Source organism: Somniosus microcephalus, unplaced genomic scaffold (genome assembly GCF_052327205.1).
Source record: "Somniosus microcephalus isolate GS21.2 unplaced genomic scaffold, FLI_Smic_1.0 unresolved_chr2, whole genome shotgun sequence".
In the NCBI taxonomy this organism is placed as follows: domain Eukaryota; kingdom Metazoa; phylum Chordata; class Chondrichthyes; order Squaliformes; family Somniosidae; genus Somniosus; species Somniosus microcephalus.
In genome coordinates this window covers 9,766,651-9,782,309 of record NW_028225180.1, presented here as the reverse complement: position 1 = coordinate 9,782,309, position 15,659 = coordinate 9,766,651, and the positions used below count along the sequence as shown (strand labels likewise).

General features: G+C 57.5%; 1 protein-coding gene across 1 annotated transcript in view; it reads right to left on the bottom strand.

The window, feature by feature from the left end:
- Positions 1–3,166: 3,166 nt before the first annotated feature.
- Positions 3,167–15,659, bottom strand: part of ftsj3 (FtsJ RNA 2'-O-methyltransferase 3) — an 86,635-nt gene continuing 74,142 nt past the window's right edge. Inside the window, exons 17-21 of the mRNA XM_085975827.1 lie at positions 14,967–15,061; positions 14,067–14,169; positions 13,238–13,421; positions 11,374–11,468; positions 3,167–4,977 (exon numbers count right to left, since the gene is read on the bottom strand). Of these exons, the coding sequence (XP_085831953.1) occupies positions 4,782–4,977; positions 11,374–11,468; positions 13,238–13,421; positions 14,067–14,169; positions 14,967–15,061 (673 nt within the window). The 3' untranslated portion in view covers positions 3,167–4,781. The remainder of the gene's footprint in view (positions 4,978–11,373; positions 11,469–13,237; positions 13,422–14,066; positions 14,170–14,966; positions 15,062–15,659) is intronic.

Here is a 15,659-nt window from a genome sequence, read left to right as displayed (position 1 = left end):
GATTGCTACCTCCGTGGTAAGGCTGGCTACCGTAGAGGATGGCTACGGCCATGGAGGAGCTTAGTTGCCAGGGTATAGAAAACATGGTCATTGTTCAGAATAGAATGACATCTCTTGAACAGAGAAACCAGACCTTCATGTTAGCCCTTCTGAGTGGGACTGCCATTGCAGATACAGGTCCCCATGGCCCCCCTGATGTGCAGCAAGCTGCTCTCCAGCCATTGGCCCCTTGTGGCCTGTGCAGCTTCAGGTGGGTTAGCAGCAGCCTGGCGCTCCTGTTGCTGATCCTACTGTTCCTGGATCTACTGGTGCTGGTGTTCTGCGGCTGGTGTTCGAGCTCCTCTAATGTCCAGATGGGAAGGAAATAAATGGCTCCCATGCTTCTGGTATCTGCCTCCATTGAGGAAGCGCTGAGTGAAGGTGGCGAGAGGGGTTTCCCAGGAGGTCACACTGGAGATGGGTGTGAGGCTCCAACCTTCCACAGCTGTGGTTAAGCCTTCTAAAAGTTGCCCCAGACCTGAGACCACTAAGTCCTGCCACCTGCAAATCATGGCTGGTCAAATCTCTTCTTTAATGGTTGACCTGCAGCTGATAGTCAGCAATCCAACAGTGCTCCCGCCAGGTTTCACATTCGTGTTTCATGTGGGAAAAGGGTTAAATTCGCAAGGGCCTTTCAAAATTGGATTATTGAGGCCATTTAGTGCTTGTTAAGGGCCTTAACAACCTATCCTGCCTGTTGGAGGCGGGACGGAGTCGGAACCATCAGACACGACTGAGTTAAAGTTGCTCGGAGTTGGGAACCAGGTGGGGAGGTCCCGCCCGCCAGTTTTTGCGATTTTAACCCCCCGCACGCCTTGAAGCCCGCCTCCACGGCGCAATGAAAATCGAGCCCAGAGAGTACAAAAGCAAGGAAGTTAAGCTAAACCTTTATAAAACACTGGTTAGGCCTCAGCTGGAGTATTGTGTCCAATTCTGGGCACCGCACTTTAGTAAGGATGTCAAGGCATTAGAGAGGGCGCAGAGGAGGTTGACCAGAATGGTACCAGGGATGAGGAATTTCAGTTATGTGGAGAGACTGGGGTTATTCTCCTTAGAGCAGAGAAGGTTAAGGGGAGATTGACCAGAATGGTACCAGGGATGAGGGACTTCAGTTACGTGGAGAGACTGGAGAAGCTGGGATTGTTCTCCTTAGAGCAGAGAAGGTTAAGGGGAGATTGACCAGAATGGTACCAGGGATGAGGGGCTTCAGTTACGTGGAGAGACTGGAGAAGCTGGGATTGTTCTCCTTAGAGCAGAGAAGGTTAAGGGGAGATTGACCAGAATGGTACCAGGGATGAGGGACTTCAGTTATGTGTTTTTTTAATTCATTCCTGGAATGTGGGTGTCGCTGGCAAGGCCAGCATTTATTGCCCATCCCTAGTTGCCCTTGAGAAGGTGGTGGTGAGCCGCCTTCTTGAACCGCTGCAGTCCGTGTGGTGAAGATACTCCCACAGTGCTGTTAGGGAGGGAGTTCCAGGATTTTGGCCCAGCGACGATGAAGGATCGACGATATATTTCCAAGTCAGGACGGTGTGTGCGACTTAAGAATCTTAGCGAGTGAAGGAGGCCATTCGGCCCATCGTGCCTGTGCCGGCTCTTTGAAAGATTCTATCCAATAGTCCCACTCCCCCTGCCTCTGCACACTTTTCTCCAAGTATTTATCCAATTCCCCATTTGAAAGTTATTATTGAATCTGCTTCCACCGCCCTTTCAGGCAGCGCGTTCCAGATCACAAAAACACGCTGCGTAAAAAAATGTTTCCCCATTTCACCTCTGGTTCTTTTGCCAATCGCCTTAATTGTGTGTCGGGCTGGGGTGCGATTATGGAGGTGGTGCAGTATGTCTGATTTACTAAAAATATTTGTTACAACACACCCCCCAAATAAAACTTGTATTTTACGTGCATGGCATAAGGGGTTGATAAAAGAGAGCTTTCTGGTCTGTCATAAGAACTAGGAGGAGTCGTCGGCCATACGGCCCCTTGAGTCTACTCCGCCATTCAATGAGTTCATGGCTGATCATCGACCTCAACTCCACTTTCCCGCCCGATCCCATATCCCTCAATTCCCTTAGTGTCCAAGAATCTATCATAGAAACATAGGATAAGTAGGCCATTCGGCCCTTCGAGCCTGCTCCGCCATTCAATATGATCATGGCTGATCCTCTATCTCAATACCATATTCCCGCTCTCTCCCCATACCCCTTGATGCCTTTTGTGTCTAGAAATCTATCTATCTCCTTCTTAAATATATTCAGTGACTTGGCCTCCACAGCCTTCTGTGGTAGAGAATTCCACAGGTTCACCACCCTCTGAGTGAAGAAATTTCTCCTCATCTCAGTCCTAAATGTCCTACCCCATATCCTGAGACTGTGACCCCCTCGTTCTAGACCCCCCCAGCCAGGGGAAACACCCTCCCTGTATCCAGTCTGTCCAGCCCGGTCAGAATTTTATACGTTTCAGTGAGATCCACTCTCATTCTTCTAAACTCACTATCGATCTCCATCTTGAATATACTCAACGACTGAGAATCCACAGCCCTCTGGGGTAGAGAATTCCAAAGATTCACCTCCCTCTGAGTGAAGAAATTCCTCAACTCAGTCTTAAATGGCCGACCCCTTATCCTTATCCTAGTTCTAGATTCCCCAGCCAGAAGGGAACAGCCCGTCAGCATCGACCGTCTTTAAGAGCAGAAAATAACTTTTTAAAAATTCATTCACGGGATGTGGGCGTCGCTGGCAAGTCCAGCATTTATTGCCCATCCCTAATTGCCCTTGAGAAGGTGGTGGTGAACCTCCTTCTTGAACCGCTGCAGTCCGTGTGGTGAAGGTACTCCCACGGTGCTGTTAGGGAGGGAGTTCCAGGATTTTGACCCAGCGACGATGAAGGAACGGCCGATATATTTCCAAGTCAGGATGGTGTGTGACTTGGGAGGGGAACTTGGAGATGGTAGTGTTCCCATGCGCCTGCTGCCCTTGTCCTTCTAGGTGGAAGAGGTTGCGGGTTTGGGAGGTGCTGCCGAAGAAGCCTTGGCGAGTTGCTGCAGTGCATCTTGTAGATGGTACACACTGCAGCCACAGTGGCTGCTGTAACTGGATGTACCCGGTTTGGATTGAGCGAATGCAACGCTTTCAAAATAACCTTTTAATGGGAAATTTCTACACGTCAAACATTCGGTGCCCTGAGGGAGCGCTATGTGTCAGCAACAGGCAATTGCAAAACATTTTTTTTTTCTTTTAAAAAATACTTGTAAGCAAACCGCTGTAAACCTGAGGGTGTTTGCTCGTTCCCCTCGTCGTAGGCTGTTTGTACAATCCCTTTAAGATACACAAATATATATATCTAAAAATATATAATACATATACAGGAAACTCTCGATTTACCGGCACTGAAATAATCGGAAATCTCTGTTAACTGGCAAAATTCAGGAGTAGGTTCAGGTAAGTTTTACTTCATATTAGTGGCCGTTCCTGGATCTGTGGCTGTGTAATCAGGGTTGCTGCACTTGTTGCTAAGCAACAGGGACGCTTGGTCTGTGGCCGGGGTTCCTGCAGCTGTTGCTAAGCAACAGGGAAGCCTGGATTTGTTGCTGTGTACGGAGCTCTCGTACCCTTTAACTATAACTCTCTGTAATCCGGACTTTTTGATAAACCGGCACCAGGCCGGTCCCGTCGGTGCCGGATAATAAAGAGTTTCCTGTAGTAGGCTGCCTGCGAAACTTGGTGACACCCCCCCCGCCAGTGTGAGTGTGTGTCTGTCTGTGTGAATGAGTGTGGGGGGAGCTGGTTATCAGAGTCTTGTTCAGTCGTCCCAATTTCAAAATGGCTGCCGATCGCCAAGGCCCCGACTGTGCCTGGCTGCTGTTGGTGTGAGGGGGTGGGGGAGGAGTGGACCTGGGAAGGGAAGGGGGCTTCCCAAAGGGGACGAGCTGGTCAGAGGGGTTGAGGAAGAGCAGGTGGGAAGGGAAGGGGCCCTTCCCAACAGGGATAAATTGGTCAGAGACTCGATGACCAAAGGCACCGATACTGGTCGACTCTCTCCCGCCTCCTGGTGCTTTCCTCAAGGGTGGCATAATGAGGGGGGCAGAGGGGAAAATGATTGTGTATACGGTGGGGGAGGAGAAAGAGGGCTTTAAAGGGTTAAATGACGAGGACAGACTGGGCTTGTATTCCCTCGAGTACAGAAGATTAAGGGGTGAGCCAATCGAGGTGACTAAGATGATTAAAGGACCACGGGTAGAGAGAGAAACTATTTCCTCTGGTGGGGGGAGTCCAGAACAAGGGGGACATAACCTTAAAATTAGAGCCAAGCCATTCAGGGGCGATGTCAGGAAGCACTTCATCACACAAAGGGTAGCGGAAATCTGGAACTCCATAAAGCTGTGGAGGCTGAGGGTCAATTGGAGCTTCCAAAGACTGAGATGGGCAGATATTTGTTGGGTAAAGTGCATCGAGGGATCGGGGAGCAGAGGTGGGTAAATGGGGCTGAGGTACAGATTGGCCGCGACCTAACCGAATGGCGAACGGAGTAAGCTCGAGGGGCTGAATGGCCACCTCCTGTTCCTGGAGAGGGGGCAGCGGCAAAGAGCCGTGAAGGAGTCAGCAGTCCGACTGCTGACCGGGGACTGCGAGAGCGTCGCGCGAATTGTCCGTGACTCCCCGCGGTCTTTGCCATGAAGAGAGGTTTCAGTCGCAGCGCATGGGGACTGGCGGTGAAAACCCGGCGAGTCGCCCTCCTGCGTTCTCTACTTCCGCCCCTTCTTGCCCTTCGCCTTGCCGCCTCTCGCCATTTTCCTCACGTCTTTCTTCATCCTGGCGTCGACCACTCGGAACTGACCCTTGACCCCCGCTGGACGCCGGACCTTGCGGCTCGCCCCCTTCTTGGCCACGATGTAGGTCACCTCCCGCTTCTCCTTCCCGATCCCGGCCTTTTTGTAGATGCTGCGAGGGAGGACAGGAGGGCGAACGTTAGCCAGCGAGTCCAGGACCCTTTGGTTGGGTGTGCGGGCAGGGCCGCACTATCGAGGGGTCAGTCACACAGTGACAGGACCGCACTATCGAGGGGTCAGTCACACAGTGACAGGACCGCACTATCGAGGGGTGAGTCAGTCACACAGTGACAGGGCCGAAATATCGAGGGGTCAGTCACACAGTGACAGGGCCGCACTATCGAGGGGTGAGTCAGTCACACAGTGACAGGGCTGCACTATCGAGGGGTCAGTCACACAGTGACAGGGCCGCACTATCGAGGGGTCAGTCAGTCACAGGGCTGCACTATCGAGGGGTCAGTCACACAGTGACAGGGCTGCACTATCGAGGGGTCAGTCAGTCACACAGTGACAGGGCCGCACTATCGAGGGGTCAGTCAGTTAGGGAGTGACAGGGCCACACTATCGAGGGGTCAGTCAGTCACACAGTGACAGGGCCGCACTATCGAGGGGTCAGTCACACAGTGACGGGACCGCACTATCGAGGGGTCAGTCAGTCACACAGTGACAAGGCCGCACTATCGAGGGGTCAGTCACACAGTGACAGGGCCGCACTATCGAGGGGTCAGTCAGTCACACAGTGACAGGGCTGCACTATCGAGGGGTCAGTCACACAGTGACAGGGCTGCACTATCGAGGGGTCAGTCAGTCACACAGTGACAGGGCCGCACTGTCGAGGGGTCAGTCAGTTAGGGAGTGACAGGGCCACACTATCGAGGGGTCAGTCAGTCACACAGTGACAGGGCCGCACTATCGAGGGGTCAGTCACACAGTGACAGGGCCGCACTATCGAGGGGTCAGTCAGTCACACAGTGACAGGGCCGCACTGTCGAGGGGTCAGTCACACAATGACAGGGCCGCACTATCGAGGAGTCAGTCACACAGTGACAGGTCCGCACTATCCAGGGGTCAGTCACACAGTGACGGGGCCGCACTATCGAGGGGTCAGTCACACAGTGACAGGGCCGCACTATCGAGGGGTCAGTCAAACAGTGACAGGGCCGCACTATCGAGGGGTCAGTCAGTCACACAGTGACAGGGCCGCACTATCGAGGGGTCAGTCACACAGTGACAGGGCCGCACTATCGAGGGGTCAGTCACACAGTGACAGGGCCGCACTATCCAGGGGTCAGTCACACAGTGACAGGGCCGCACTATCGAGGGGTCAGTCAGTCACACAGTGACAGGGCCGCACTATCGAGGGGTCAGTCAGTCACACAGTGACAGGGCCGCACTATCGAGGGGTCAGTCAGTCAGACAGTGACAGGGCCGCGCTATCGAGGGGTCAGTCACACAGTGACAGGGCCGCACTATCGAGGAGTCAGTCACACAGTGGCAGGGCCGCACTGTCGAGGAGTCAGTCACACAGTGACAGGGCCGCACTATCGAGGGGTCAGTCACACAGTGACAGGGCCGCACTATCCAGGGGTCAGTCACACAGTGACAGGGCTGCACTATCGAGGGGTCAGTCACACAGTGACAGGGCCGCACTATCGAGGGGTCAGTCAGTCACACAGTGACAGGGCCGCACTATCGAGGGGTCAGTCAGTCACACAGTGACAGGGCCTCACTATCGAGGGGTCAGTCAGTCACACAGTGACAGGGCCGCACTATCGAGGAGTCAGTCACACAGTGACAGGGCCGCACTATCGAGGAGTCAGTCACACAGTGACAGGGCCGCACTATCGAGGAGTCAGTCACACAGTGACAGGGCCGCACTATCGAGGGGTCAGTCAGTCACACAGTGACAGGTCCGCACTATCGAGGGGTCAGTCAGTCACACAGTGACAAGGCCGCACTATCGAGGGGTCAGTCACACAGTGACAGGGCCGCACTATCGAGGGGTCAGTCAGTCACACAGTGACAGGGCCGCACTATCGAGGGGTCAGTCAGTCACACAGTGACAGGGCCGCACTATCGAGGGGTCAGTCACACAGTGACAGGGCCGCACTATCGAGGGGTCAGTCAGTCACACAGTGACAGGGCCGCGCTATCGAGGAGTCAGTCACATAGTGACAGGGCCGCACTATTGAGGGGTCAGTCACACAGTGACAGGGCCGCACTATCGAGGGGTCAGTCAGTCACACAGTGACAGGGCCGCACTATCGAGGAGTCAGTCACACAGTGACAGGGCCGCACTATTGAGGGGTCAGTCACACAGTGACAGGGCCGCACTATCGAGGGGTCAGTCAGTCACACAGTGACAGGGTCGCACTATCGAGGGGTCAGTCAGTCACACAGTGACAGGGCCGCACTATCGAGGGGTCAGTCACACAGTGACAGGGCCGCACTATCGAGGGGTCAGTCAGTCACACAGTGACAGGGCCGCACTATCCAGGGGTCAGTCACACAGTGACAGGGCCGCACTATCGAGGGGTCAGACAGTCACAGTCACAGGGCCGCACTGTCGAGGAGTCAGTCACACAGTGACAGGGCCGCACTATTGAGGGGTCAGTCACACAGTGACAGGGCCGCACTATCGAGGGGTCAGTCACACAGTGACAGGGCCGCACTATCCAGGGGTCAGTCACACAGTGACAGGGCCGCACTGTCGAGGAGTCAGTCACACAGTGACAGGGCCGCACTATTGAGGGGTCAGTCACACAGTGACAGGGCCGCATTATCGAGGGGTCAGACAGTCACAGTCACAGGGCCGCACTGTCGAGGAGTCAGTCACACAGTGACAGGGCCGCACTATTGAGGGGTCAGTCACACAGTGACAGGGCCGCACTATCGAGGGGTCAGTCACACAGTGACAGGGCCGCACTATCGAGGGGTCAGTCAGTCACACAGCGACAGGTCCGCACTATCGAGGGGTCAGTCACACAGTGACAGGGCCGCACTATCGAGGAGTCAGTCACACAGTGACAGGGCCGCACTATCCAGGGGTCAGTCACACAGTGACAGGGCCGCACTATCGAGGGGTCAGTCAGTCACACAGTGACAGGGCCGCACTATCCAGGGGTCAGTCAGTCACACAGTGACAGGGCCGCACTATCGAGGGGTCAGTCACACAGTGACAGGGCCGCACTATCCAGGGGTCAGTCACACAGTGACAGGGCCGCACTATCGAGGGGTCAGTCACACAGTGACAGGGCCGCACTGTCGAGGAGTCAGTCACACAGTGACAGGGCCGCACTATCGAGGGGTCAGTCACACAGTGACAGGGCCGCACTATCGAGGAGTCAGTCACACAGTGGCAGGGCCGCACTGTCGAGGAGTCAGTCACACAGTGACAGGGCCGCACTATCGAGGGGTCAGTCACACAGTGACAGGGCCGCACTATCGAGGGGTCAGTCACACAGTGACAGGGCCGCACTATCGAGGAGTCAGTCACACAGTGGCAGGGCCGCACTATCGAGGAGTCAGTCACACAGTGGCAGGGCCGCACTATCGAGGGGTCAGTCACACAGTGACAGGGCCGCACTATCGAGGGGTCAGTCACACAGTGACAGGGCCGCACTATCCAGGGGTCAGTCACACAGTGACAGGGCCGCACTATCGAGGGGTCAGTCACACAGTGACAGGGCCGCACTATCCAGGGGTCAGTCACACAGTGACAGGGCCGCACTATCGAGGGGTCAGTCACACAGTGACAGGGCCGCACTATCCAGGGGTCAGTCACACAGTGACAGGGCTGCACTATCCAGGGGTCAGTCACACAGTGACAGGGCCGCACTATCCAGGGGTCAGTCACACAGTGACAGGGCTGCACTATCGAGGGGTCAGTCACACAGTGACAGGGCCGCACTATCGAGGGGTCAGTCAGTCACACAGTGACAGGGCCGCACTATCGAGGGGTCAGTCAGTCACACAGTGACAGGGCCTCACTATCGAGGGGTCAGTCAGTCAGACAGTGACAGGGCCGCGCTATCGAGGGGTCAGTCACACAGTGACAGGGCCGCACTATCGAGGAGTCAGTCACACAGTGGCAGGGCCGCACTGTCGAGGAGTCAGTCACACAGTGACAGGGCCGCACTATCGAGGGGTCAGTCACACAGTGACAGGGCCGCACTATCCAGGGGTCAGTCACACAGTGACAGGGCTGCACTATCGAGGGGTCAGTCACACAGTGACAGGGCCGCACTATCGAGGGGTCAGTCAGTCACACAGTGACAGGGCCGCACTATCGAGGGGTCAGTCAGTCACACAGTGACAGGGCCTCACTATCGAGGGGTCAGTCAGTCACACAGTGACAGGGCCGCACTATCGAGGAGTCAGTCACACAGTGACAGGGCCGCACTATCGAGGAGTCAGTCACACAGTGACAGGGCCGCACTATCGAGGAGTCAGTCACACAGTGACAGGGCCGCACTATCGAGGGGTCAGTCAGTCACACAGCGACAGGTCCGCACTATCGAGGGGTCAGTCAGTCACACAGTGACAAGGCCGCACTATCGAGGGGTCAGTCACACAGTGACAGGGCCGCACTATCGAGGGGTCAGTCAGTCACACAGTGACAGGGCCGCACTATCGAGGGGTCAGTCAGTCACACAGTGACAGGGCCGCACTATCGAGGGGTCAGTCACACAGTGACAGGGCCGCACTATCGAGGGGTCAGTCAGTCACACAGTGACAGGGCCGCGCTATCGAGGAGTCAGTCACATAGTGACAGGGCCGCACTATTGAGGGGTCAGTCACACAGTGACAGGGCCGCACTATCGAGGGGTCAGTCAGTCACACAGTGACAGGGCCGCACTATCGAGGAGTCAGTCACACAGTGACAGGGCCGCACTATTGAGGGGTCAGTCACACAGTGACAGGGCCGCACTATCGAGGGGTCAGTCAGTCACACAGTGACAGGGTCGCACTATCGAGGGGTCAGTCACACAGTGACAGGGCCGCACTATCGAGGGGTCAGTCAGTCACACAGTGACAGGGCCGCACTATCCAGGGGTCAGTCACACAGTGACAGGGCCGCACTATCGAGGGGTCAGACAGTCACAGTCACAGGGCCGCACTGTCGAGGAGTCAGTCACACAGTGACAGGGCCGCACTATTGAGGGGTCAGTCACACAGTGACAGGGCCGCACTATCGAGGGGTCAGTCACACAGTGACAGGGCCGCACTATCCAGGGGTCAGTCACACAGTGACAGGGCCGCACTGTCGAGGAGTCAGTCACACAGTGACAGGGCCGCACTATTGAGGGGTCAGTCACACAGTGACAGGGCCGCATTATCGAGGGGTCAGACAGTCACAGTCACAGGGCCGCACTGTCGAGGAGTCAGTCACACAGTGACAGGGCCGCACTATCCAGGGGTCAGTCACACAGTGACAGGGCCGCACTATCGAGGGGTCAGTCAGTCACACAGTGACAGGGCCGCACTATCCAGGGGTCAGTCAGTCACACAGTGACAGGGCCGCACTATCGAGGGGTCAGTCACACAGTGACAGGGCCGCACTATCCAGGGGTCAGTCACACAGTGACAGGGCCGCACTATCGAGGGGTCAGTCACACAGTGACAGGGCCGCACTGTCGAGGAGTCAGTCACACAGTGACAGGGCCGCACTATCGAGGGGTCAGTCACACAGTGACAGGGCCGCACTATCGAGGAGTCAGTCACACAGTGGCAGGGCCGCACTGTCGAGGAGTCAGTCACACAGTGACAGGGCCGCACTATCGAGGGGTCAGTCACACAGTGACAGGGCCGCACTATCGAGGGGTCAGTCACACAGTGACAGGGCCGCACTATCGAGGAGTCAGTCACACAGTGGCAGGGCCGCACTATCGAGGAGTCAGTCACACAGTGGCAGGGCCGCACTATCGAGGGGTCAGTCACACAGTGACAGGGCCGCACTATCGAGGGGTCAGTCACACAGTGACAGGGCCGCACTATCCAGGGGTCAGTCACACAGTGACAGGGCTGCACTATCGAGGGGTCAGTCACACAGTGACAGGGCCGCACTATCCAGGGGTCAGTCACACAGTGACAGGGCCGCACTATCGAGGGGTCAGTCACACAGTGACAGGGCCGCACTATCCAGGGGTCAGTCACACAGTGACAGGGCTGCACTATCGAGGGGTCAGTCAGTCACACAGTGACAGGGCCGCACTATCGAGGGGTCAGTCAGTCACACAGTGACAGGGCCGCACTATCGAGGGGTCAGTCAGTCACACAGTGACAGGGCCTCACTATCGAGGGGTCAGTCAGTCACACAGTGACAGGGCCGCACTATCGAGGAGTCAGTCACACAGTGACAAGGCCACACTATCGAGGAGTCAGTAACACAGTGACAGGGCCGCACTATCGAGGAGTCAGTCACACAGTGACAGGGCCGCGCTATCGAGGCGTCAGTCACACAGTGACAGGGCCGCACTATCGAGGGGTCAGTCAGTCACACATGTACCTCCTCATCTGAGCCATCTTCTCGCGTTCGGAGATGTCGACCGTGTCGACCACCGCCTCTGCCTTCTTCTTAGCTTGTTCCATCTTCTTCAGTTGCTGCATGGCGCAGAGAGAGAGAGAGATGTCAGATAAATCACTACACACTGTTTAATGTAGGGCGGGAGGTTGCGTTCTGTCAGACGCAGAGAGAAGGCAACTGCCCCATCGCCGTCAGACGCAATGGAGACGGCCCCGCCCTCGTCAGACACAACACAGCCGGCCCCGCCCCCGTCAGACACAGCACAGCCGGCCCCGCCCCCGTCAGACACAACACAGCCGGCCCCGCCCCCGTCAGACACAACACAGCCGTCCCCGCCCTCGTCAGACACAACACAGCCGGCCCCGCCCCCGTCAGACAACACAGCCGGCCCCGCCCTCGTCAGACACAACACAGCCGGCCCCGCCCTCGTCAGACACAACACAGCCGGCCCCGCCCTCGTCAGACACAACACAGCCGGCCCCGCCCTCGTCAGACACCACACAGCCGGCCCCGCCCTCGTCAGACACAACACAGCCGGCCCCTCCCTCGTCAAACACAACACAGCTGGCCCCGCCCTCGTCAGACACAACACAGCCGGCCCCGCCCTAGTCAGACACCACACAGCCGGCCCCGCCCTCGTCAGACACAACACAGCCGGCCCCGCCCCCGTCAGACACAACACAGCCGGCCCCGCCCTCGTCAGACACAACACAGCCGGCCCCGCCCTCGTCAGACACAACACAGCCGGCCCCGCCCTCGTCAGACACAACACAGCCGGCCCCGCCCCCGTCAAACACAACACAGCCGGCCCCGCCCTCGTCAGACACCACACAGCCGGCCCCGCCCTAGTCAGACACAACACAGCCGGCCCCGCCCCCGTCAGACACAACACAGCCGGCCCCGCCCTCGTCAGACACAACACAGCCGGCCCCGCCCCCGTCAGACACAACACAGCCGGCCCCGCCCCCGTCAGACACAACACAGCCGGCCCCGCCCCCGTCAGACAACACAGCCGGCCCCGCCCTCGTCAGACACAACACAGCCGGCCCCGCCCCCGTCAAACACAACACAGCCGGCCCCGCCCTCGGCAAACACAACACAGCCGGCCCCGCCCTCGTCAGACACAACACAGCCGGCCCCGCCCCCGTCAAACACAACACAGCCGGCCCCGCCCCCGTCAGACACAACACAGCCGGCCCCGCCCCCGTCAAACACAACACAGCCGGCCCCGCCCTCATCAAACACAACACAGCCGGCCCCGCCCTCGTCAGACACAACACAGCCGGCCCCGCCCTCGTCAGACACAACACAGCCGGCCCCGCCCTCGTCAGACACAACACAGCCGGCCCCGCCCTCGTCAGACACAACACAGCCGGCCCCGCCCTCGTCAGACACAACACAGCCGGCCCCGCCCCCGTCAGACACAACACAGCCGGCCCCGCCCTCGTCAGACACAACACAGCCGGCCCCGCCCTCGTCAGACACAACACAGCCGGCCCCGCCCTCGTCAGACACAACACAGCCGGCCCCGCCCCCGTCAGACACCACACAGCCGGCCTCGCCCTCGTCAGACACAACACAGCCGGCCCCGCCCTCGTCAGACACCACACAGCCGGCCCCGCCCCCGTCGGACAACACAGCCGGCCCCGCCCTCGTCAGACACAACACAGCCGGCCCCGCCCCCTTCAGATGCAAGCCAGCCGTCAGACGGAGAAGCAGTAAGAGTGGAGTATTATCGCCGGCACGGTCTGGTTGGGCCGTACACCATCGGTAAGCCTATGGTGAGTACACCGAGAGGAGGTGCCACAGTGACGGAGGGGCTTCTGCCCACCGCTCCCCCACATACCCTCCTCTTCTTGCGGGCTTTGGCCTCGGCGACCTTCTTGATGGGCCGCGCGTTGATCTCCCTCCACCACTGCCGGAACGCCTCGGCCATAGCGGGGTCGAAGGGCGCGGGCCTCCGCCGGTATTTCTGCTCGCTCTCCACAAACCAGTCGGGCAGCTCGTCCTGGTCCTCGTCAAACGTGTACCTGGGAGGGAGGCGGAGAATGGCGGAAAATAAAGACTTTCCATTTATACAGCACCTTTCGCTCCCTCAGTACTGCCTCTCCGACAGTGCAGCGCTCCCTCAGTACTGCCCACTCCCACAGTGCAGCACTCCCTCAGTACTGCCCCTCCTACAGTGCAGCGCTCCCTCAGTACTGCCCCTCCGACAGTGCGGCGCTCCCTCAGTACTGCCCCTCCTACAGTGCAGCGCTCCCTCAGTACTGCCCCTCCGACAGTGCAGCGCTCCCTCAGTTCTGCCCCTCCGACAGTGCGGCGCTCCATCAGTACTGCCCCTTCGACAGTGCAGCGCGCCCTCAGTGCTGCCCTTCCAACAGTGCAGTGCTCCCTCAGTACTGCCCCTCCGACAATGCAGCGCTCCCTCAGTACTGCCCCTCCAACAGTGCAGCGCTCCCTCAGCACTGCCCCTCCGACAGTGCAGCGCTCCCTCAGTACTGACCCTCCAACAGTGCAGCGCTCCCTCAGTACTGCCCCCTCCAACAGTGCAGCGCTTCCCGAGACCGGGAGCAAATGTAAGTCAACGAACGCAAGGATGGGAAGGGTGGGGGGGGGGGGGCGGGTGGCTGAAACACCCACGCCAGAACGCAACCAAAGACGGCATTTGACGCTACCTGTTGAACGAGTCGTCGATCAGCTCCCGCGTTTTCCTCTTCGAGGTGGCAATGGCGGCTCCCAGCGCCAGCCCTTCAGGATCCAGCACCCGCGCTCTCTTCACTGAGAAAAGATGGGAGAGTGAACGCGTTGCGGATTCTTTCTGCCACAGGAAAACTTCCCGGTGAAACTTTACCGGCCCCAGCCAGTCTCCGGGGCTCGCAGCCAGAATAATACAGAATGCTCGGGCACAGCGTACGACGTCAAAACCTGCACCACCGACACCACCTGCACTCTAATCCCGGCCATTTCACCACTTACCATACCAGTCAGTGATGATCGAGGGCTTCGGGGGGGCTTATATATAGAATAACACAGATACCCGGGAGGGAGTTACAGGCTGGAATCTAATCGAGGGGTTCGGGGGGTTTATATATAGAATAACAGATACCCGGGAGTGAGTTACAGGCTGGGATCTAATCGGGGGTTCGCGGGGGTTTATATATAGAATAACAGATACCAGGGAGTGAGTTACAGCCTGAATCTAATCGAGGGGTTCGGGGGGGTTTATATATGGAATAACAGATACCCGGGAGCGAGTTACAGGCTGGAATCTAATCGAGGGGTTCGGGGGGGGGGGTTTATATATAGAATAACAGGTACCTGGGAGTGAGTTACAGCCTGAATCTAATCGAGGGGTTCGGGGGGGTTTATATATAGAATAACAGGTACCTGGGAGTGAGTTACAGGCTAGGATGTAATCGAGGGGTTCGGGTGGTTTATATATAGAATAACAGGTACCTGGGAGTGAGTTACAGGCTAGGATCTAATTGAGGTGTTCGGGTGGTTTATATACACAATCACAGATACCCAGGGGTGAATTACTGCCTGGTTGCTTTTACACTCTCGATCTCACTTACTTGACTTGTCCACTGGCACCACCTCGAAGGTTTCGCTTTTATCCAGTGTCTGTCTCTTCCCATGGCTGCCCTTCCGCTTCATCAGCTGAATATTACTGTGACAAAAGGAGGAAAAGTTACTTCCAGTCCCAGGACTGGCAGCGGGCTGCTGAAGGAGTGTGGAGAGAGCACACCCAGTGTCAGCATCGAGCGCTCCCAGGGCAGGTACAGCACGGGTTAGATACAGTGTAGAGCTCCCTCTACATTACCCTGACAGTGTGTCCCCACTTTATACCCAGTGTCAGCATCGAGCGCTCCCAGGGCAGGTACAGCACGGGTTAGATACAGTGTAGAGCTCCCTCGACATTACCCTGACAGTGTGTCCCCACTTTATACCCAGTGTCAGCATCGAGCGCTCCCAGGGCAGGAACAGCACGGGTTAGATACAGTGTAGAGCTCCCTCTACATTACCCTGACAGTGTGTCCCCCACTTTATACCCAGTGTCGGCATCGAGCGCTCCCAGGGCAGGTACAGCGCGGGTTAGATACAGTGTAGAGCTCCCTCTACATTACCCTGACAGTGTGTCCCCACACTTTATACCCAGTGTCGGCATCGAGCGCTCCCAGGGCAGGAACAGCACGGGTTAGATACAGTGTCGAACTCCCTCTACATTACCCTGACAGTGTCCCCCCCACTTTATACCCAGTGTCAGC